We start from the raw sequence: 25,374 nt of genomic DNA, 5'->3' as shown, positions 1-25,374 counted from the left end.
TGTAGAGTGATTAAGAGGAGGTACCACAGCAATGATGATAGAGTTTACCATCTATTTGCTATATCACAACTATATTTTTAATACTGAGCATAAACTGATCAAATTTATATGAAAAAATATATTTTTAAATCAACCTGTTCAGATATGTTACAACACTTCTCCAATAGCAGGTGAAACTTGAACCCAGATCCTCTAGCACAATGTTGGGCATAGCTGTTGGCCCACAAGACATTTAGGGCAAATTTATGTTTACGAACTCATATTTACATTAAACCTAAGAATGAAGTTTTCTTTTTTGGGAAAAAGAAATCTACTTGACATATCTCTATTTATTCTCATTTCTTCTCCTATTTGCTTCATCTGCTAAAGTGAATTGACTATACACGGAGCAGAAAACAGAGAATAAAAATGCGTGGGAGTGGTCACATGGCAGTGCGTTGATCAAGTGGTCTAGAGAATTTCCAAGTCATGAAAGTAAGACAATGTATTTACATCCTGCCATTTAAACCTGAGATATGAATGCAGACTTGAAACATGCTGGGGCGTTGCTTTGTTTTAAGAGTATATATAGCAACTTCATTGGTTTATTTTCAGTTCAAAGTCCATGTATTTCTGAAATTTAATTCTCAGTTTAAACAAACACTGAACCTTCTTACTATTGATGCAAAATGACACATGGACAGAATGCTTAATGCCTAAGAAATAGGTACTGTAAATTTCCCAAGCAATTATTTGCATCTGGTTGCTGGGAAACATAACCAATGTGTAACAATTAAAGCATGTATTTTGTTTTGTAAACATTGCAATCTTGTGATGTCATCTTTGCTCTGTAAAAATTAAAACATTAAGTGAAAATCTCACTCATTTTGCCATGGTTCAAGAAAATGCAGCACTTGACTATTCAAATGTTTTTGGCAAAGGACATTTTACAATAATGAGCAGAGCTTGGGATTCAGTTAAATACTAGTCTCTCAGCCTCCTGCAAAACGTTATAAATTGAACAAAGTTAATGGTGTGTGCACAAGATCAAAAGAGGAAATAAGTGTAATAGCTATTTAGTGAATTTCATTTTATATTACTAAAAACGTTCGCTTTTGGCTTTAATCTGTCTTTAACAGGCTGGTCTCCAGTCTTGTGTGCCTCATTAATCCTTTCAACTGTTCCATTCAGCTAGTATTCATATAGTGCTAACTGTAAATAGCTAATCTCACAGGGTTTCACTGAGCTTTAAAAAATACATGAGAGGGCAGCAGCTGCATTGTTCCCATTTCAATAAAACTGCTTCTTATAATCAAAAGTTCTTCCCTCTTCCTTGTGCCCTCAATGATCTAGCATCATTGAGTCTTACAGAGTTATACAGAGTTTTACACACAGAAAGAAGCCCTTCAGTCCAATGTGTTAGCAGCAATCATCAAATACTTATCTATTCTAGTCCCATTTCGAGTACCTAGCCCATGCCTTGAATGCTATGGTGCTTCAAGTGTACAACTAAACATTTCTTAAATGTTGAAATTATTCCTGTATCTACCACCCTTGCCAGTTACCCACTACCTACTGGTTGAAAACAGTCTTCCTGAAATTCCCTCTCTTCCTCCTGTCCCTTACCTTAAATCTATGCTCCCTGATTATTTAACCCTGAACCAAGGGGAAAGATTTCTATTTAGCTACCTCATCTATGCCCCTTTTAAATTTTCATATCTCAAGTTTTCCCCTCAGCCCCTCTGCTGAGGAAAAGAATGCCAGCCTATTTAAACTCTCTTCACAGCTGCAAAATGCCTGACAAGACAACACAGACCGCTACTGCACACTACCCATTGTCAGCCTCTAGTTGTCCCCATTAGCAGCTATTCATTCCCCCAAACTGACCTTTACCCACTCCTTTAGGAGAAAGTGAGGACTGCAGATGATGGAGAGTCATGCCCGACATGCCGACTCTCCTGCTCCTTGGGTGTTGCCTGACCTGCTGTGCTTTTCCAGTGCTACACCTTTCAACTGTCCACCCAACTATTTCTCGCTCTCTCTTTGGGCTCTATCTCCAACTATTGTTTACTCTCCCCCTTTCATCCCACTCTATCTTCTGTATAAAAACCATCATTTTCCTAGCTAACATCAGTTCTGAAGAAGGGTCACTGGACCCAAAACATCACCTAATTACTCTCCGCTGCCAGACCTGCTGAGATTTTTCGGCAATTTCTGTTTTATTTGTGAGCCTAGACCACACCCTGGTGAATCTTCTCTACACCTCCGTATCCACCTCCTTACCAAATTAGTTTAAACCCCACCATCAGCACTTGCAAACCAACTCCTCCCCTACCTCTTCAGCCTATTTTGGCTGCTATCCTTCAGCCTTTCTCATTCTTTAATGTGACCTCAAAATTGTAAAACTCTCTATCATCTCTGATTATCAAATGTATTATTATTGAAACAAAAACCTTTAGGATATCTAGCCAATCGTTAATATTGTTAAGTAATGTGTACATTAGGGCTTCTTCAATTTAAATTAAATTAAAGCAGCTTCTGTTCAGAGCCACACTGCCAAAAGCCATTACTGGTTGCAGGTCAGCAAGGGGATTGATGATTGGTACTGGGAAGAAGGTTTGGGTTACAAACTTTTTCAATTTTCTGCCACATTCAAATTATAGAAAATGTCCATGTGTGAAGAAAGTGGAGGCTGAAAACAACTCCATCGGTCGTGTTTTCTTTGCCTCCTGCTGATTGCAGTAACTGGTGACCTGAAAACCATTTTAAGGCAGTAAAATAATCTTTAGACAACTCTGTAATCTTGAGAAATCATTTGAGTCTCCCTTATACTTAAGCCCAAATGAATCAATTTCAAGAAGATAAAGGGACTTTTTTTGGAGACCATGGTCTAACATGATCTTCAGTTAGTTTGCTTTTCCTCTCTACGTGACATTTAGGAGGATTTACTCAATGCAGGCATGATGTCAGTCTCACCACAAAGGTCAAGTTGGTTCTCTTCTTGGCTCAATTAGTTCACACAGCATGTAACAAGACATGCACATCTAAAGAAAAGTGTGAGGATTAATGTTGAGTTCATCGTGAGTTACACACTGGCAGACAGAATGCAATTTGCCTCAATCTCTTGAGTTAGAAAGGATAAAAACTCAACGGCATTTCTATCTGTTTGCTAACCATTGACCTCTTGTTGTAAGTGCATGGGGTGCAGCCTGTACACTGTTTGGTAAGAGCATTGATCCTAACTGTTCTGGTCCCTGTGGAATAATTCAGCAAAGCTCACAGCTGAGCAACAGCTGCATGGGCAAAGCAACCCTTGGAAAATCAAACAAAAGAGAATCTTGACCTCCATCAGGTGGAGAGTGAAGAAAAGGTTGGTAGGACCAAAGAGAAAAACAAAAATAAAGCTTAAAATATTTCAATTCAAGACATGAAGTGATCACAATTTCCACATATACCTTTACAATCAAACATCTTCAAGATATCATTTGTGAGCATTTATTGGGGATAATTGCACAGAGATTATCCCCAATAATTCCAATTTAGCGCCAATACTCTGTAGGGCGAATGTTATGACTCCATTGTTATTGAAAAGATCAATTTAAATTGTAAACCTGTGATTCACGGGAACTGATGGTGGGACAAATTAAAACTAAAAAGTTGAGATTAGTAGTTTTAAGGTGACAAGAGGAAGACATCATGTCAGCAGGAAATCATTAAGTAGCTAATAATCACCATTACTGGTTAATAGTGGTATACATAATAAGACAGTATTTTTCCATTCACATTAGCTGCAGATAAAAGCAGATAGTCTGGCAAACAGCATGGATGCTAACTGCAACCTGCCTTTAAACTGAACTCAATCCTTACTGTTCCAATAAGATACAGAGATAGAAATTCATATCATCCCAACAGCAAAATTAATATAGTATATTTCTATTTATTTTTGGGAAGAGAAACTATGCTTGTATTAAACTTCAAAATTTAATCCAACTAGAATTACCTCGACTTGGAGGTGCTAGTGTTGGACTGGGGTGGACAAAGTTAAAATTCACACAACACCAGGTTATAGTCCAACAGGTTTATTTGGAAGTACTAGCTTTTGGAGCACTGCTCCTTCATCAGATGGTTGGAGAAGCAGTGCTCCAAAAGCTAGTGCTTCCAAATAAACCTGTTGGACTATAACCTGGTGTTGTGTGATTTTTAACTTAGAATTACCTCAATCACTCTGAAGAAGTATGAATTATTCTAACAGGACAGTTGCTAACTGTTCACTGTTCAGAATGGCATGGATGAAGAAGTACCCAATTTGACTGCAAGCATACCTTGTGTTAACTGATCTCAGCCAGAACAACACGAATGGTTTACAGACAGCTTTATTAGCTATAGTATAAGATGAGGAGAGAGACAAAACAAAAATAAGCCACGATTCCCACTACAAAAAAGTTGTCAGGATAGGTTATGAAACTATCTTGAGTGAAAAGGGTGCAAGATCAAATTTTAAAATCACCATTAATGTCATTGATAATTTGGTTTTACACAAGCAATATCTACAACGGAGATTCTGTAGCTGTAGTTTTTCTGGACTTCCACAAGGCATTTGATAAGGTGCCGTACAAAATACACAGAGGGTTGAGGTAATTTATTTGCTTGGATAGAGGATTGGTCAACCAACAGAAAGCAGACAGTCAGGGTAAATGGGCCTTTGTTTGGTTGGCAAGATATAACTAGTGGAGAGCCATAGGGTTCAGTCCTCAGTCCTCAACTATTTACATTCCATATTAATGATTTAGATGTGGGTTTAGAAAATACTATAGCCAAATTTGCAGATTACCCAAAAAAATAGGAAAGTAAATTGCAATGAAGAAATAAGAAATTTACAAGTGGATATGGATCATTTCAGTGACTGGGCCAAAACTTGGCAGATAAAGTTTAGTGTGGATAAGTATGAGGTTATCTATTTTGGTTGGTGGAGTAGATTATTATCTAAATTGAGAAATTTCAGAGTACTTTTAGAAAAGGAATCTGGGTGTTCTTGTGAATGAATCGCAGAAAACTAATATGTAGGTACTGCAAGTAATAAGGAAAGCAAACAGAATTTTGCCGGTTACTGCCAAAGGAAACAGGTATGAAAGTAAAGAAGTGTTGATGCAACTGTACAAGGCATTAATGAGACTACACCTTGAGTATTGTGGGCAAATTTGGTCCTCTTACTGAATAAGGAATATAGTAGCATTGGAGGCAATTCAGAGGAGATTAATTGAATTGATTCCAGAGATGAGGGGTTTTGTCTTTTGAGGAGAGACTGAGCAGCTTAGGTATATACCTTCTTAAGTTTAGAAGAATAACAGCTCTGTTGATACAGTATGTAAGATACTAAAGGGGATTGACAAAGGAGATATAGAAAAGATATTTTCTCACGTGGGGCATTCTGAAACAAGAGGTCATAGTTTTAGAATAATGGATAGCAGATTTAAAACAGGGGTGAGGAGGAATTACTTCTCCAATGAATCTGTGGAATTCATTACCCCAAGAGTGCAGTGGGAGTGAGTAAATTTAAAGGAGGAGATAGACAGATTTTTAATTAGTAATAGGTTGAAGAGTTATGGAAAAACAGGCAGGTAAATGGAGTGAAGCTGAGATGTGATAGTTTCAAATGGCAGGGCAAGCTGGAGGAGCTGAATGGCCTACTCCTGCTCCTATTTCTTATGTAATAAATATATTAATACAGCCTAGGAAACTCAAGTTTTCCCTACTATGGTTAACCTATCGAGAATGAATAATCGGGTGGAAAAGCTGATAGCTGGCCTGTAGCTATTGAAGAATAGCCCAGCATGAATTTCCGGCTTCATGAAAATAAATCAAAACACTTCAACCTGCAGCATGCATATAAAATTGCATTTACAGCACAGCTTAACAGCACTGTTTTGACTTTGATTTAAGATTATTGAAACACACTGGACTATCTTTGTTCTAATGAGTGCAATGGAATTCGTTCATAGATTTAAATGCAGCCATCTTCATGTTCATGTTAAGCAATCTTTCCAGAACAATGATGTTAGTAACACAGAATTGAGCAGTTACACTAACATTGTGGGGAAATTCATTATCCTCTCAAATTATTGACTGAAATTATTATCTTATTAATTGCTGCTGCTCCACTCCCTATTCCTCACAGCTGGTAGCATTAGAATTTAATGCATCAATAGCTAATGCCCTCAGTCATACTTGTGGAATTTACTGGATTAATAACTTTGACATTTCTGTACTAAAACCCACAATCATTCTTGTTTGATAAACAAAAAGACCCAGAGAACATCACAGAGAAAGCCTCAGGGTTAGAAAGCGATCACGTGATTCTTATACTTCAGATGCTGTACATCAGTAGTCAAAGTGTTTCTGATTCTAATTAGTTCTTAAAGTGTTTTACATCCTTGTAAAAGTTTAGCCACTCCATTCATTTGTATGTTACTATAATTTAATCCATGACTAGAATTGTCTCTCCTTGAAAAGTGAAATACAATTTCACCATGAGCACCTTTCACAGTCTTTAAATTTCTGGCTAAGGTTAAAATGAAAATCATGATTTCTTAGTTGCAAAATCTTTTTCTGTGGCTTCATCTACTGAGTAAATATGATATTCAGCAGTTCTGTACCTGGCCTACATTCCACCATTTGACCCATACAAATTTCCATCGTGGTTATACAGCCTGCATCTCAAGTCACACCTTCGCTACAGAACCCTCCCCTATTTTATCTTGTCCTTCATGCACTTCATCCTATTGTACGCTACCAACTTAAAATCTTCATTTCCCATTATCATCCCTCCTCATCTTACTGAGTGTCTCCCCAAAATATCCATTTACCTTTGTTTTTTAACCTATCAAACAATTTCTATCTTTTGTGATTTCAACCTACATATCACGTTCTTTGAGATCACTATCATGTGACTTATTTTTGCATCTTTTCCGAGGCCTCTATGCCCTCTTATTATAAGGAAAGGTACCTCAAGTGCAGTCTGACAAAGGTTCTATCAAATTCAAAATAATGTTCCCTTCTAATCTATCCTTGTGGTTAAGGCTCATGGAGTCAGAGTGAATACATTCCCAAGGCTAGAGACAGGACTGCTCCGAGTGTTATCTTAGAGGGTGTGAGTGCTGATCATAAACCAGCTAGTCACCTCCATGTTGTGGTACTGGCTTGTCATTTTAAATCACTCCCCTGGGCTTTGTCACAAGCATTCAGAAAAAAACTCATCGAGTTTTTCTGACAAAAAAGGCAACACTGGGTTGCTGCTGAGGTTCTGAGTCTCTCGCTTATGGCGAAAGGCCAGGCACTGCTTTGCCTCATCACTGAGGAGCATTATAGGTAGCGACTTTCCGATTCCTGACCCTGCAGCAATTCCTTTACACTGAGCCTCCTCCAAGGTGGTGCGCCTTGATGCCATATTTCTTTTGTCAGGTGCACAGTCTCCATTACAACATGTGGTTCCTATTTACGGAATGGTCCCGCCCTCAGATCTTTTTCCTGGAATTGCCTATCATTTACTTGGACCTGGTCAAAGTCTGGGACACAGTTGGTTCATGCCAGATCACTCTCCCTGCAGATTGGCAGCCATCATTCGGGAGAAACAAATTCCTCCATCAATGTGGTTCCTGCTGGCTAATGGGGGAGGATATGCTGAGCTGATCAGGGTTGGGGATGTGGAGGAGTGGGTTGGATAACGCCAACACAGCTGGCCATGAGGGCATTAACGTCTGGTTTGGTATCTTGTATCAAAGTAAATTGTTTCTGTTTAGAGCCTTTTTGAGCTTTTGAATGCTCCCAAAGTTTTGGTTGGAATTCAGTCCCGCGCTCCTGATCGATGGGCATCTTATGTTGGGAGGGGCGGACAAGTGAGACAGCCTTCTCGTAGGTTTGCTCCTGGACCTGGCCTGGCCAAGGTGGTCATTGACAGGTCTAGCTGCGGTCTGTGGAAGGGGATGTTGTTCCTGACTGCCTGCCTCTCTTTTGCAGTTACGTTTGCACTCAGGTGTCTCTGGGAGGGAATATGCAATGCTCACCATTGCGATAGAGACATTTAGAGACGACTGTGCGCCTCAGGGGCTGCTTTGCATCATCATCTTGGGTGAAATTATTTTAATTGATAAGTCTCTATTTTGTTGGAAATGTTTCCGTTCAACTATTAATTTGTTTTCTTTTGATACACTGATCCTGCAGGGGCTGTTTTAGCTATTTCTGTTTACAAGGATAGAGGGTCGGTGAAACAACTGGAAGCAGAGAGTAGAGATAAACAAGACATTTTCAAGTTGGCAGACTGAGCTAATAAAGTCCTCAAAGATTAGTGCTGGGGCCTCTGTTATTTGCAATCTATATTTATGATTTAGATAAAAAGAATGAGAGAAATGCATCCAAGTTTACTGATGACGCAACTCTGGTGGGAATGTAAACAGAACACAACGATTGCAAAGAGATAAAGAGAATTTTAAGTGGGAACATATGAGGTTATTCACTCATTGGTAAGAATGGGAAAGGAGGATGTTTTTTAAAAGGTATGAAACTTTTAAATGTTGATGTGCTACCTGGACCACAGAAAGTCAGAGTGCATATACAACAAGCAAGCAAGAAGACAAACTGTAGATTTTTATTGCAAAGGGAATTGAGTACAAGAATAAGGACATCTTACTACAATTGTACAGGGTTTTATCAAACCATCGCGGGAGTGCTGTGTGCTGTTTTGATCTCCATATCTAAGGGGGGGACATATTTGCCTTCGAGGTAGGCCAATAAAGATTCAGATTTGTCTCTGGAATGCTGGATTCTGGGTAATCTAAGATGGAGGACGGGAAAAATTTCTGGCTGTAACAGCTGCTCCTTTTTTGAGGTGTTTTAGGGTTCTGGAGGTGATTTCCTCGAATTGCAGGAACAGCAATTACTGTTTCATATGCTATTGCCTTGTTTTGGAATGTTGGAAAAAAAAGTCAAAACAACAGCAGTTTTAAAAGGGAGAAGAACAGACAAAGGAAGCAGATGGTGAGGTCATTGCAGGAGAGAGAGAGAGAGAGAGAGAGAGAGAGAGAGAGAGAGAGAGAGAGAGAGAGAGAGAGAGAGAGAGAAAGAAAAAGAACCTGCACAGTTACTGCCTTTGCTGTTTGAATTCATGTATCGCTGGACATTGGAGTGCATCTGGGAAAATTATCAAACACTGAAATTCACAACTGATCTTGGAGGAACTGTTGGGCGAAGTTCACAGTGCAGAATCAGATAAGTTAATCGTTGTTTTAAGTGTGGCCTACAGAGAATCTGCAGTAGTGAGTAGAGTAGGTTCTTTCTTGATTATATGTTTTTGGAGATATGTCTTTTGATTAAACTTAAAATATAAGCCATAACTATTAATTTAACCTGTGGCAGTGTTTGTAGAGGAATAAGACAGTGTTATTCTCTGGGTCTGTAGACTGTGAAGAAGCAAAAATGGCCTTTAATAGAGTGATATGTACTTCTTGTCAGATGTGGGAGTTTAAAGAGAGTTTAAGGGTTACTGCAGATTATATCTGCTATAAATGCTGCTGGCTGCGAATCTTAACAGATCGAATGCAATTAGGAATTTGCAACAGCAACAGTATGTAATGGATGGCAGTTATAGGAAGGGGGGGGGGGGGGGGGGGGAAGTCTCAGATACAATCACATAGATGGGTTAACTCCATGAAAGGTAAGAGAGGTAGGCACCTAGTGCAGGAGTCTTTTGTGGGTATACCCATTTCAAACAGATATGCTGTTTTGGAAAATGTACGGGGTGATGGATTCTCAGGGGAATGTAGCACGAACAGCCAAGTTTCCGGTATGGAGACAGGCTCTAATGCAACAAGGGGTACGTCGGGTTCCAAGAGATCAATTGTGTTAGGGGATTCTCTAGTTCGAGGTACAGACAGATGTGTCTGTGGCCAGTAGCAAAAAAGCAGAATGGTGTGTTGCTTCCCGGGTGCCAGGATCAAGGATGTCTCAGAGAGGGTGCAGAATGTTCTCACAGGGGAGGGGGGCCAGCAAGAGGCCATTGTCCACATTGGAACCAACGACATTGGAAGGGAAAAGGTTGAGATTCTGAATGGAGATGTCAGAGAGCTAGGCAGAAATGTAAAAAGGAGGTCCTCAAGAGTAGTAATATCAGGATTACTCCCGGTGCTACAAGCTAGTGAAGGCAGAAATAGGAGGATAGAGCAGATGAATGCATGGTTGAGGACCTGGTGTATGGGGGAAGGATTCACATTTTTAGATCATTGGAATCTCTTTTGGGGTAGAAGTGACCTGTACAAGAAGGACGGATTGCACCTAACGTGGAAAGAGACTAATATACTGGCAGGGAGATTTGCTAGACCTGCTCGGGAAGATTTAAACTAGTACGTGGGGGGGGTGGGACCCAGGAAGATAGTGAGGAAAGAGATCAATCTGAGACTTGATTTGGAGATGCCGGTGTTGGACTGGGTGTACAAGGTTAAAAATCACACAACACCAGGTTATAGTCCAACAGGTTTAATTGGAAGCACACTAGCTTTCGGAGCAACACTCCCTCTCAGGTCCAAAAGCTAGTGTGCTTCCAATTAAACCTGTTGGACTAAAACTATGGTTCTGGGATCACCCTTAAGATTTTTTTCACCTTTTTCACCTGGGGTGCACTATTCTTATAAAATGGAGACGAAATCTGCTGTGTACAGTAATCCAAACGTGGTCAAATCTTGATTTTGTACAAACTTAACATAGCATCTGGACTTTTCAATTTTACCCCTCTAGCAGTGAATTCAGCATTTTTTTTTCCTATGCAATGTTGATAAAGAAGTTTATTGGGAAATCTCTCATAAGATTTACTTGTGCAAGTTGATCTTATTGATAATTCAAAGACAATTTCGAATTTGGCTCAACTAAACCTAGAGAATGGTCAGGGTGCACAGGGGCATTTTATCCAATTTAAACCATAATTAAAATGTTGGTGGTTCCTACTGTAATGATTCACTGTCTTCCTGTTCCTGGTCACACTGCAAATAAGAGAGGGGCTGCCTGGGAATGGAGTTGGCAGCACTTCTTTGAATATGGATCAGTTACTCAATGGAGAGATTTGACAAAAAGTGTTTTGTTATACATTGAATTTTCCCCTTGCACAACAACTGATACACAAGTATTTTGTGGTCTAGCAACTGCGGAAACGAAAGTCACTACATCAGGCACTCGGGATGTGTCTGTTATAATGTTACATTATTTGCAAACAGCTAGAACTAATTGTTATATGGACATTCATCCAGGGTGCCACATTTTTCTATTGCACAGAAACCAGGTTCTGAGCAAATATCAGCTCACCAGCCACCTGGAGAGCTGCAAATACCTTTGATGAAGCTCCAGCATTTCAACCTCGAGTGTGACCATTTCTAAATTATGGGAACCAGCTGACATATAATAATCACCATTCCCATGGAAGATGATCTAATCAGTGGCTGGAATTTCAAATATCCTCTTCTGCACCACTAAATAAATTGCGGTGACAGATAAATTGGATCAATATGAAATCAAATTGCTCACTGTGCTGTCCTTGGAATAGAAAAATAAATCATATTAAATGAAAGCCCCTTTACAGATGTATTTTCAATAAGTGAAGCAGCTAAACTCTTATTGAATTCACCTCCTAGTTACCTTGTAAAAGCCATATCAGTAGCAGCCACCAATTTCACTAACACTGCTCACTCCAATTCCACTTCAATCTCCATGAAACATTTTCTGCTTATATTCCAGATTTTCTCCTATATATGCCAAAGGATCTATACCGGAACCATTGACTGCTCTTGGATAATTTACCCAAGTGGCCAGTCTTCTCACTGCAGGGAGACAGGTGTGTCATCGGAGAACTAGGTTGTGCAAACTACCACAATCAAGTTATCCTCATTCACTCGGTCCTTCAGCAAACAACTCTTGAACAGAGTATCACAAAACAATAAAATTTCATTAAGATTATAAAGAAAGATTTTAAATTACTTCATATTTCAGAAATAATCATACATTTATTAATAATCCTCTGAACAGACATACCAGAATTCAAACCAAGTACTAGAAACAGCAAGGATTGTAAACATATTGAGCTGACCTCCTTCCTACAGCAAATCACAGTCATAACAGGGCAGGGAATAAGGACTTACAGAATCCTTTTTTGTAAACACGTCCAAATCTATCCAACTGACAGTGGATCTCTTATCCCTTCTCCTCACTTCCCTATTGGAGTTGGCAAGTTGAGCCTCTGCTAACATTGCAAGGATCAATCTAATTTCCTTATTGAAAATGTTCAGGTATTTGAATTATTTACTTAGGAGAGGCAGTTGATAATAAGTCCTGAATCTGTAGATAATTCTAAAGTACATCTTGCACAATGGATAATTCTTGCTGTGTTAGTCTTCCAGAATACTTATTTTTCAATGCTTGTATTCTGTTGAAAAGAAATTCTTACATAGTTCAAAATGCTTCATTTTAAAATTTAAGAACAATACTTATGTGGTGGCTATTGTGTTCATACACAACAGTGCTTTGTGACACAGCCTCATTATCTGAAACAACTTATTAGCACAGTAGCAACTGGAACATGCAAAACAGCAAAGGACACAGACCTCCGACATATCATCTTCCCTAATTGTGACTTGGATTGAATTGGAAGTGAAGATTCATAAAAGGAGTGAAGGTATGCGTTTTGAAATCCAGAACACCCAACATCATTCCAGTATTATTGGGGTATTGTCAACGGAATGTTTTTTCCTGGATATTTTAGATACAAAAGGGATTCTGAAGGGGCCAAGTTAGAGTATTAAGCTGAAAAGCCAGCTGAGACAGCATTTAGTGTGACATCCCATCTTGCTAAAAGGATTAAAGCTCACGTTTTAACTAGTTTATTAATCAACTAACTGCCATTTAAACTTTCTGCCTGTGCTCTTCAATAAGACTACACAGTGTTTTGATGGATCATGATTCACCTAATGCCCCATCTTAACAATGAAAAGTTGATTGGGAATAAACAAGTCACTGCAATGGATTACAAAATTATTAGAGAGTAAATGAAATACAATAATATGCTGTTTAGACATAGGATAGGAACTTTGCAGCGCACAGATAAAGACTAATTTTGCAGAGTTCACAGAGGCAACTGCAAATTTTAAAGTGTAATTGTCTTTGGTCAGCAAATTCCAGGGATTCTGGCAGGAAAATAATTTACAAAATGACTTTTAAAAAGAGATGCTAATCTATCCAATTGAAGCTGGATCCTTTACACTTCTTAATGGTGGAATATCCAAAACACTTTCAGGGCAAGGTTTAAAACATACCAGAGTTCTTTGGAGAGGTAGGGTATCTCTTAGGAGAGGAAAGGAATCATTTTTGATTTGTCAAGGGAGATGTTTGTGAGAGGTAACCAGTACTTTTGGAAAATTAAAGTTTATTTAGAGGAGGTTAGTTGCTGTTTGGGAGTGGTCAAATGCTGTTTTAGATTGTTAAAAGCAGGCATCAATGTGCATACAAAGTGGCAAAAGCAATTAGACCTGCAAAGCTGCCAAAGCAACTTTCAATGATTAAACAATTTAAATCTCATGATTTATAAATGTTTGAGAATACTGCAGTGTGAAAAATTCAGTCCATGCAATTTCATTCTGTGGGTCATAAACTAGCATTATCACAACTGGGGTGCCTGTTAGACCACAGTACGATTAACAATTCCATGTGTTAATAAAATCTTTGAAATGGGGCTATGATTACAACAAGCCTTTCCTCTGTTCTCCAGCATATGCAGTCTGCACTTTCTCCCTATGATTACAAATGCTTGTTTTTATATGGAAGTTGAAGGAAGTTAAATGTAGGAAATCGAATTGGACAAAGCTAGCATGGGTTTATGAAAGGCAAATCATGCGTAACTAATAAAGGTTTCCAAGGATGTAGCTATTAGAATAAGGGAAAACGAATGAAGAGATACTGGGCAAAAGTAAAGAACTGGGATAGTAGTTAATATATCGGCACGGATTTAGAATTAGTTGACAGTCAGGAAACAGAAATTGGGAATAAAGGGATCTTTTTCCGTGACAGGCAGTGACGAGTGAAATACCACAAGAATTAGCTTGGACCCCAGCTAATCACAATATATATGGATTAACTGGGTGAGGGAAGCAAGAGCAACATTTCCACGTTTGCTGGTGACAGAAAACTGGCAGGACTGTGAGTGGTAATGAAACCGCAAGGATGCTTCAATTTGGACAAATTGAGTGGGCTGATGCAGTACAATATGGCTAAATATGAATTTATCGACCAAGATGGGAAAAACAGAATATATTGGGAAATGTAGACACACGAAGTAATCTGAGTATCCTTGCACATCAGTCAATGAAAATAGACAGGTAGATGCGGCGAAAAACGAGGACAGCAAATGATATATTGGCCTTCGTTGCAAGAAGATTTGAGCTCAGAAGCGAGGATGTCTTACTGCAGTTATACAGGGAGTTGTTGAAATGCAGTTTTGGTCTCCTTAACTAGGCAAAGAAAAAATTATCATAGACAGCCCAAAGGAGGTACACTCGGCTAATATTGGAGATGGCAGAACTCTCCTTTGAGAAGAGATTGGTTTGACTGGGCTTGTATTCACTAGAGATAAGAAGGATGAGAGGGATCTAATTGAAACATACAAAATTCCAACAAGGTTGGACAGACTAGAATACAGGGTGGATGTTCCCTGGATGGCAAGTCACAGTTTCAGAATACAGGTAGAGTATTTACGACTGAGATTAAAAAAAAATTCTTCATTCAAAGGATAGTGAACCTGTGGAATTCTCAAACATAGAAGACTGGAGGCCATGTCACTGAATATATTTAATAAAGAGATAGATTTCTTTTATATTCTAAAAGGTATCAAGAGGTATCATAGAAAGCAGGAATATGGCATTAAGGTAAAGGATCAGCTGTGAATTTATTGAATGGCAGAACAGGCTCAAAAGGTTGATTGGCCTTCTCCTACTACTTGTTTCTATGTTGCTACATTTTTATGTTATCAATGTGTTTTTAAATTAGTGAATTCATCAATTTGTACTAGAATGTCATCTTCATGGGTTCTGACATCTGTCTATAGTGGATATTGGGTGAGTTGGCATGGGGGGCAAAGGAGGTAGGTGGTGGCATAGATTGGTATTAGTTGACACTAATTTGGCAGAAGGCCTATAAAGAACCATGGACCAGGCCCTTTTGTAGCACATTGGTAGTGATTTTACCCCTGCACCAGAGGCATGGGTTCAGGTCCCACCTTCTTCAGAAGTGTGTAATAACATCTCTGAACAGATTGATTTAGGAAAAATTCAAAAAGAAAGGAAATAAAGGAATTGATGAGGAGGTAAAGTTTGGCATGGATGATGTGCAGGGTTGGTAAGGAGCATGAGGTGACATGGGGTAGCACAGTTGGGAACTGAGGGGAAAAGGTGTCTTTTGTTGCTTTGTTAAGTATTATGTTGTGACAAAGTCCAACAGAAACAAGATAAGACTTACACGCAACACAATTCTGCACCTGGCATCTTCTGTGGCTGCCTGCACACTCTCTACCCAAGTAGTGGGGGCATGGACTCAATTCCAGTTATCATTCTGTCCCCTAGAATGAATAGTTGACTGACAGATTTGGCCCAATGTGCTGGTAACACAACAACAGCACACATAGCATAACCATTGTCATTCTCCACGTCTTTTATTAATCCTACACTCTGCTTAGTTACCAAATGCCCTCAATTTTCAACTGAAGGGAGAGTTTAAAAAATTGGACATGATTAGGATGTGAACAGTTAGTTCACTGTGCCCAGAGACACTGTTCTTATTTCTTGTACCCAATATAGAGGCATAAAAGAAGCAATCAAAATTCAGTATGGTCATGTCAGAAATCTCCCATTGTTTTACCAAGTTTTTATGAATCTTGTAGTTAATATCCAATGTTCTCATCTATATGAACCCAACCAGCATTTATTTGAAATTAATTCTTTCATTTGCTCACAAAGCACTCAATGTTTAATAAATTTCAGTACTGAGTGCAGCATAGAATTTCAAACAATTCTTAAACCATCAAAAATCGGTGTTTATTGAGTGGATAATCAGCAACTTGTCTTTGGATCATTCATATTTGACAATACACTTGAAAGATTTCAACTTAGGTTGGGAATGTTTAATTGTTACAACAAATGAATGAAACGTGATAGTTTAGACACAGCAATTGATTTTCAAATGTAAGCAAATAGAATCATAGAGCCATAGAGATGTACAGCATGGAAACAGACCCTTCTGTCCAACCCGTCCAGGCCGACCAGATATCCCAACCCAATCTAGTCCCACTTGCCAACATCCGGCCTATATCCCTCCAAACCCTTCCTATTCATATACCCATCAATATGCCTCTTCAATGTTGCAACTGTAAAAGCCTCCACAACTGTTGGAGAGTTTTACCTAGTTATCTCACACAGAGAAATATAGGCACAATCCCCACAATGACTTGTTCCTTTATTTTACAATAATGTCAGTCAGAAAAACAGGGCTGTACCCAGAAACAATAGCTTATTTAACTTAACCTGTTGAATGGAAATGCTATGGGATTATGTGGAACACCAGTTTACCTGTTAGCCAATATTGCTCTTCAATAACTTTAACAAAGAGTAAAATCAGATAAATGAAATATAACCATTCAAGCCAATCTTCAGTTTTTTGATGGGTAGATTAAGTTAAAATTATTCCCAATATTCTCCTGGTATAACAAGTCCCTTCCCCTGAAGTAAACCACAACTCACCAATGCTTGTCGGGAAGATTTCTTCATTGTTGATTTGAACCTCAATCCAATCCATCAAGAGGCTCATGTACTGAGGAGCTGGAAGGGCAGTTGGTCTTTTGTATTTGTTATCGTCCTGCCATCGATATTCATACTTCTGTCCTCCTGACATGATAGGGCAGCTCCTGTCAGTACAGAACTCACAGATTGTCCCGTAAATCAGGTTAATTCGATTAAAGAAGTCCACCACATGAACAGCAATCCAATCATTAAGGTCTTCACCATTGGGCAGTTGAACAGCTCCCTTCAGATCCACTCCTGAGCTTAATGAAGCCTGTGCTTTCTTATGGAGTTCAAACCTCTGAGTACCTGGTTCAAATTTCCTCTTTGGCCGAAAGGTCTTGTCTTTATTGAATACCTGCTTCAGGGCTGTTGACATGGTAGGATATCAGTTGTTTCAACCCGATGCACTCAGAACAGCTACACTTTAGTAATGCTATGTCTATGATTTCTTGGTCCAATATTCGGTGGGTCCTCAGTTTGTTTCAATCTTTTACTTCCACTAGTTCTTTAAGGGAGACAGTTCTTTCCTGTTCGAGAAGTTAGGGTGGGGGGGGCAGAGGGAAATAGTTTAAAATAAGTGTCATTAATAGTACAAGTTATTTTCAGCACATACTTAAATTTTTGCAACTACTTCATGACCGGGTAGTAATTGTGTTCCTTTTAGATATAAAAACCAAGAGCATCTTCTAAAATAAAAAGAATTGGAACATCAGCTGAAATTTTCAAGACATTGTAATCTTACACAGCATTCAATGAAATGTAAACAGAAAGCAAACTTGTTAGAACTGACATATCACCTTGAATAATATTTCACTTCAAATAAATTGTATCTGTAAATATGGTTGGAAAGAAAAGACGTGAGCTTATATTGTACCATGCAGACTTCACTATTTAAGGTGCACGATTTTTAAAAAATGCCTTGATAAACTTGATACAAAACATTTGTGTCTAAATCTAATAACAGTCTGAATATCGTTGCCAGCTCTTGTGCAAGCCACACTCAGTTAAATGTTGGTGAAGGTCCAGAAGGCGTGCCCAAGTTGTGAGTTTCTGAAATGCTCAAGTCTCAAACTGGTCGATTGGAACTGGATCGGGAAAAGCGAGGAGATGAATATACTTTAATCACATGAATTTGGCCTTTAAACTTAACTTGAGGATAGAAATAGGCAATGGTCTTGGACATCCACCAGACCAGGAGCATTCAATACATCTAGAGAATGAATAAAGGTCAGCTGAAAGAATATCGATTTTACTCTGGATTACTTTTCTTGTAAGTGAAACCATACAGTAATGTGGGTCACCAGTCACTTGGCAAATAGCTTACATGGACAAAACATTGGTATGGCTTTAGCTTGCTTGGCTCTGCTTATGCTATCAACACTGTTAGACTTTGTAACTTTATTCAAGGTAGGCAACGGGTCTCCTTTTATTTAATGATACCACAATTTCACTTTTGTTGTTGCTGTGAAAGCGGCACATTGTCCTGTGCAGTTGGCACTCAGCACTATTTAGCTATCAGCGCACGCTAATACCCAAAATGCTCAATGTGTAAATGTTTTGATGCAGTGTGCACAATCCAATTTCAACACAATGCCATTCTTCTCAAGCTGCTGAGTCATGCCATTTCTGAAGCTGAGGCACTGTCTGTCAGGGCACATCAATGCAATTTGAAACCAAAGAATTAGTTGAATCTCAGCTTACATCAATTAGACTACACTGTAGTTTCCTCATACATTATCGCTCATCAAACAGAAATCAGCAACACATAACCAGCTCTACGTACTATTGAAAAAGTGTTCAAATACAGAACAGAAAATCGCAGTCATGGGTCAGTGGTTTTATAACATGAGTAACGTACATGAGCAAGGACAGATTCTTTGAAAATACACAATTTTTTTCTTTCAGTTTCCTTGCACACTTCCCTTATTACAAAACAAGTCATCAAAGCAGGCAACTCAATGGAGTAAAACCAGAAACCACTGGAGAAACTCGGTTCTCGCAGCATCGGTGAAAGGAGAAATGAAGTAACCTCTTTGAAACTCCAAAACTACTTAGTGAAATAAATCAGTTTAAAGAATAACAAAAGCTCGAATAGTTTTCTGAAAGAGAGACTGATGAAGCTTTTCATTTTTTTTCTCTAAATTAGTTTAGGAGAATCATTAAGTAATCCTCACTTAACAACAGAATTTAGAATCAGAGCTATTGAGGGTGATGAAAGACCACCAAACTGAAATATTAACATTTCTCTCTCAACAGATGCTGTCTGACCTGCTGAGACTTTCCAACATTTGCTGCTTTAATAAATATTTCACACATTGGTGACTGTCATCTTTACGTATTTTCCAAACACATCTAATCTGTCAGCCCTCTTACTTTTTTTAAAATGCTATGTTTTCTCCTAAGTTCTACAAGTCTTTTAAATCCCGGTTTGGTAATATTTAAATCATAGTTCCATCATTTATCTCATCTCTATTTTTTCCAACTCAATGGTGGCCTAAACTATGGGCACTGACCAATCACTTGGAGTTTTCAATTAACTTCATCCCCTTGAGCGAATAACAGAGAATAAATTATTGCCATTCATTCACACTGTTCTTGACAGTTGGTTAGATAGTAACAGAAGAAGGTCTGCGCAGTGGCCTGTAAAATTATATCAGATTAAAAGTGATGGTGGAACTGTCAACCTAATCATTCCTTCCTTACTTGGTGATTCTTGATGTCCTTATACATTTCTGAAGTACTTGAACAGAATAAAATACTAATTTATTGTCACTTGCATTTTTACAAAAAATACAGTGAGAAGTGTTTAAGTCGCCATACTCAGGTTGTTGCTCCTAAAATACAAACATGTTATTTCAAGGGATACAGTCTGCATTCTTCAGAACAAATCCAAAGGGTTGCATGGTAAGTGAATGACTTCGCAGCATGTTGTTTTATAAATTCTTTAAAAATGTGGGTTGCTATAAAGTGATTTAACCTCATATCACTAAAGTGGAACGCGTTGCTGTTCAATACAAATACAAAGAAAATAACCCATCACCATTTTGCTTCCTTCTTTTGTTGTGGTTCTTTAGTGTTAAATTGTGCTCTACCATTTGCAATGGGCTCACTTATTTTAAATCCTCTGCTAAGATAACAGGCAAAGTAATTTTAAATTAACACATTGGTTGACGAATGTCACACTGTGCCACTTCAACCCACAAGTTTGTGAATTGTCAGCTTTGATCACTAATTTGCTATTCCACACCATTTGGCAGCAATAAAGTGATTCCCACATGTTGAGAAGCAATGGGGGTCCGTGTTTGGGAATTTGGCTTATCTGCCAGTCTCAATGCTGCACAACCTGCATGAATACTTCAGGATTCTGATCCTGCTCTGCAGGACAAATTATTAGCCTGCTGATGAAGAGACATGAACAGAGATGGGGCAAGAACAAAAGCATCAAGGGAGTACCCTAGGGATGTGCAGGCTTTATCGATGAACTATTTTACAGTATTTGATGCATTGTCTCTTCACCGTAGCTTCTATGTTTCTATATTCCAACCGACATACACATCAGGTAATTCAACTATGACAGTAATGACAGCCAATGATATGCTGTTCTCACTGAACATGCATTGCCAAAAAGGTTCAGTGATAGCAAGAGTCCTAACCAATGATTTTTCACTTAATTCGAGAATGTTGACATTAACTATAACGTCACTGCCAGCTTATCTGTGATCTGCTAATTCAAAATCCTGAAATCGACCTGGGATCTTCTTGGTTCATGTGATTTGAATACTCATTGGGAAAACAGTGAGATATCAAAAAGCTTATTTTATACTTACATCAAAATACACAGGGGCTAAATCACAGAAGCAGCCCATTCAATCCAGCCATCCATATCTGTGTTTACACTTCACTTGAGTAAATTGTGTGAATCGTATTATTCCAGTCTGTTCTCCATATTTCTTCAACACTTAAATTTTATGCAATGACTGTTAAGTCAGGACAGGTCTGATTGTGACTGGTTCAACTCACCCTACAAAGTCCTATAGCAAACTATAAGACCATAGACCTCAGAGCAGAAATTAGGCCATTCAGCCCATCAAGTCTGTTCCACCATTTAGTCATGGCTGATAAGTTTCTCAAACCCATTATCCTGCTTTTTCCCTGCAACCCTTGATCCCCTTGATACTCAAGAACCTATCTATTTCAGTCTTTAATATACTCTACGACCTGGCCTCCATAGCCTTCAGTGGTGATGAATTCCACAGATTCATCACTCTCTGGCAGAAGGGGTTTCTCCTTATCTTCATGCTAAAAGGTCTTCCCTTTAAGGCTGTGCCCTCAGGTCCTAGTCTCTCATACCAATGGAAACATCTTCCCAACATCTACTCTGTCCAGGCCATTCAATATTCTGTATGTTTCATTTAGATCACCCCACTGCCTTGCCCATCCCCACCCGCCACTCCAACCCCCCTACAGCCCAGCACAACCCCCCCCCCATTCCTTCTAAACACCATCAAGTATAGACCCAGAGTCCTCAAACATACCTCATATATTAAGCTTTTAATTCCTGGGACCACTTTCATGAAGAGTGAAGAGACAATGCATCAAATACTGTAAAATAGTTCATCGATAAAGCCTGCACATCCCTAAGGTACTCCCTTGATGCTTTTGTTCTTGCCCCATCTCTGTTCATGTCTCTTCATCAGCAGGCTAACAATTTGTCCTGCAGAGCAGGATCAGAAGCCTGAACATGCTCCAGGGCCAGTACATCCATCTTGAGTATGGGGCCCAAAACTCTGCACAATACTCCAAGTGTGGTCTGACTAGAGCGTTATAGAGCCTCAGAAGTACATCGCTGCCTTTATATTCAAGTCCTGCCAAAATACTAGCACTCAGTCAAGGCTATTAACAATCACGTGCAAAGTCAACCTGTGCAATACTTTCAAGCTAGAAGGAGTGTTGACCAAGGATGAAACTTAGATTATTGGTGAGAAAATACAATAATATGTAGAAATTTAAAAAACAGCATGTATCAATTAACAGCCCCACATTTCTAGTGTCAAATATTTCAAAAATTGCTCATTATTTAAATCATGTTCACTAATGTCCTGCAGAGAAGGAAACGTGCCTTGCCCGATCTGGCCTACATGTGACTCCAGACCCACAGCAATGTAGTTGATTCTTAACTGCCTCTTGAAAGGGCCTAGAGAGCCATCAGTTCAAAGGAATATGCAACAGATGCCAGCCTTGCTAGCAATGCCCACATCCAATGCAACAATAAAGAACTAAACAAATACATTACATGGCTGATATATCATTTGAATAGCTCCTTAAACAGGATTAAAAGCAAAATTTAATATATTTACACTGATCATTTGGTAAAGGGCATTTTTAATCTCTGAGAGATAATCAATAAAGTGCCAATTACACAAAAAGATTATTTGCCTTGTCATAGAAGTTCAGCTACAAATGTGAATATGTAGATGAGTTTCAGAACACATCTTGCAACACTTGAGTCATAGTCATACAACGTGGAAACAGACTCTTCCGTCTAACTCGACCATCCCGACTAAATTTCCCAAACTAAACGATTCCCATTTACCTACATTTGGCCCACATCCCTCTAAACCTTTCCTATTCATATACCTGTCCAAATACCTTTTAAATGTTGTAACTGCACTTATATCTATCACTTCCTCTGGCAGTTCATTCCATATACAAATGTGAAAATGTTGCCCCTCAGGTTGCTTTTAAATCTTTCTCCCCTTACCTTAATTTTGAACTCCACCATCCTAGGGAAAAGACCTTTGCTATTTATCTTATCTATGCATTTCAAGATTTTATAAACCTCTTCAAGGCCACCCTTCAACCTCCTATGCTCCAGTGAATAAAGCCTACCCAACCTTTCCCTATAACTCAATCCTTCAGTCCCGGTAACACACTTGCAAATATTTTGTGCACCCTTTCCATTTTTATAATATTCTTCCTATAGCACCACCTCTGCACAAAACTAATACCAATTTATTAGCACCAAAGTGAGGACTTTGCTAACCCCCCAGATTTCTCTCCTTACTTCAATAAGCACAAAGTATATTTTCCCAGCTGGCTTGTCTTTTGAGTTTCTTTTGAGTTCTACCCAGGTGAAAAGTTCAAAGACAAAGAGCTCTACAAGTTATGAGAGTTATCTTTAGAATGACACCTATATATTTTCCTAATCAACCTGTTTACAGATGTTAAAACACAGTACTGGAGCAGGTGTTGAACTTGAACACCGGCCTCTGGGACTTGTGGTAGGGACACTACAACTGCAGCACAACAGCCACTTAAAATTACTTCTACAAATATCTGCCTCATCCAGTACAGCTGTGCTGCCTGAACTTCTACTTTATATGAGACAGCAGTTCTAATTCAGGCAGTTCTGTTGTAAGGACTTTGTTTAAGGGCTTTTGTGATACAGTGGTATTTACCATGCCTCAGAACCAGGAGATTCATGTTCAAATCCCACCTGCTCCAGAACTGTGTACTACACATCTCTGAACAGGCCATTAGGAAAATATCTGTAAGGAGTTTGTTGTGGAGCTGCCAAGTCAGGTTCCTTGGTTCCACCAATATCAGATAGTTGGCAAAGCAAGTCATAAGTAAGACCATTCAGTCTACCTAGCCTGTGCTAATGCTAGCTTCCCAATGGAGCTATATCATTATACTTTTCTTTCATTGCATTCTAATAAATTCAAGCATTTATCTAATTCTCTCAAGCTTGAATTGGAATGTCAGAAACATATTCTTCTGTGCATAATATAATGAATAGAGTCTAAAAGGACAGATCTCTTTCTTCAACTTTTGGAAATGAAGTAGTAAAATTTCAAACTACAGTTGAGTATTCTTTTTTTCTACACTTTACAGAGTCAAATTCAATAACAGCAAGTACAGGAAATACAGTAAATGAATTTTTCAGATCAGCCCCTTCTTCAGAAGTTGGCACCCTGTTGATTGAATGTGAAAGTTCGATGGCTCAAACAGCAACAAAGTAGACAGTTACTGGTCCAGCCAATCTGATCAGAAGATTCATAATACTGTCAGAGTCTGGATGTCACCATACTAGGTAACATCTTCAGTGAGCCTCCGGATGAAGTATTGGTGGTGTGGCCCGCTTTCTATTTATGTGTTTGGGCAATAAATAGAAAGCAGATTATACCACCAATGCTTCATCTGGAGGCTCACTGAATATATTACCTCGTATGGTGATGAATCATCTGAAAACGAACCTTCCAGCTCAGCAAGCAAGCCTACATCCAGAACCTCAACCTGGCTACTCAAAACTTGCTAAATGTCAGGGTCATTATTATCTGGTCATGATTACACTGCTTTTTGTGGACGATTACTGTATAAACATCTTTTGTTGTGTTTCCTACATTGCAATAGTTTCTACACTTCTCTACGGGCTCTCCAAATGAGCATATTGATGTAATTCCATTCTGCTGCCTTTTCTCCACACCATTGCATATTGTTTCTCTTCAAATAATCATACAATACCTTCTGAAATGCCTCAATTGAACCTTCCCGCATAATGCTTCCTGGTGTTACATTCTAGATACAGACCATCTGTGTGAAAAAGGTTTCTCAGAACACAGTTACTTCTTTTGTAAATCACTTTAAATGTATACCTGCTCATGCTGTATCCTTTTATTAGTAGGAACATTTTCTTTCTCTCTACTCTATTCAAACCCTTTCCTATTTTCTAGCACACACGCTTTAGTGTCATGCTAAACTGTATCCAGTGTAAGGATCAACTGACGCTGAAGGTCTTATTCACATCTTGGCATCAGTAGCCATAATACTCAGGCTTGTTTATACCCCTTTTTCACCTGGTCATTCCCTGATTCTGTTTAACCATCTCTGGTAATACAAGGGATTCTTACTAAATAAAGTTTTGATTCAGCATGGTACAGCTTTTTGTCACTATCTTTTAAGATCAGGACCAATATCCAAGATATTCTAGCCAATACCTAGCCCTCAAACAACATCTATAAAAACATATAATCTGGTCATGGTCACATTGTTAATCACATTCATATTCAAAAATTGTTGGTGGAATACATAGCCATTGAATATATTCAGGACAGAGATCAATAGATTTCTAGATCTTAAAGCTATCAATGGAAAAGGGGACAGTGTGGGAAAGTGACATTAAGGTTGAGGATCACCCATGTTCTAGTTTAATGATTGAGCAGTCTCAATGAGTAGATGGTTGCAGCTGCTCCTATTCTATGCTCCTAATAATGTATGTCTTTCTTTGACACGTACCCAATCAAAGCAGAAAAAAGGACAGATGCACCAATCCACAAATGCAATGTGATAAATGCCAAACTGTTCCACTAGTTTTGGTTGAATTATATACATTTTGGCCCCATGGCACGAGGGAGAATTCTTCAAAAGTAGCAGCTTTGACCTTTTGTGTGAATTTGTAAAGGTAGCCACAACTTCACTTGAAGGCATTAGGTCATCTTCATATCCTAACAGCACTATGTCAAACAGAATCCACTGTCTT

At 38.8% G+C, this 25,374-nt stretch overlaps 1 protein-coding gene and 1 long non-coding RNA gene across 13 annotated transcripts in view; one reads left to right on the top strand and one right to left on the bottom strand.

Moving 5' to 3' along the window:
• Nucleotides 1-25,374, bottom strand: part of LOC122563516 (MOB kinase activator 3B) — a 168,088-nt gene that overhangs the window by 57,549 nt on the left and 85,165 nt on the right. For all 12 annotated transcript variants that reach the window (XM_087995498.1, XM_043717337.2, XM_043717374.2 and 9 more), the window contains one exon: nucleotides 16,794-17,362. In XM_087995498.1, coding sequence (XP_087851624.1) covers nucleotides 16,794-17,211 — 418 coding nt within the window. In that variant the 5' untranslated portion in view covers nucleotides 17,212-17,362. The remainder of the gene's footprint in view (nucleotides 1-16,793; nucleotides 17,363-25,374) is intronic.
• On the top strand, nucleotides 12,555-23,833 carry LOC148151838 (uncharacterized). Its single transcript, XR_015759837.1, has 3 exons — nucleotides 12,555-12,685; nucleotides 19,632-19,739; nucleotides 23,730-23,833. It is a non-coding gene; the product is annotated as an uncharacterized LOC148151838 (long non-coding RNA).

The sequence above is a fragment of the Chiloscyllium plagiosum genome, unplaced genomic scaffold (genome assembly GCF_037043375.1).
Source record: "Chiloscyllium plagiosum isolate Xiang-an unplaced genomic scaffold, Cpla_swu_hap1 HiC_scaffold_2, whole genome shotgun sequence".
NCBI lineage: Eukaryota > Metazoa > Chordata > Chondrichthyes > Orectolobiformes > Hemiscylliidae > Chiloscyllium > Chiloscyllium plagiosum.
The sequence above is the reverse complement of the archived record's forward strand: the minus strand, read 5'-3'. Positions and strand labels throughout refer to the sequence as shown.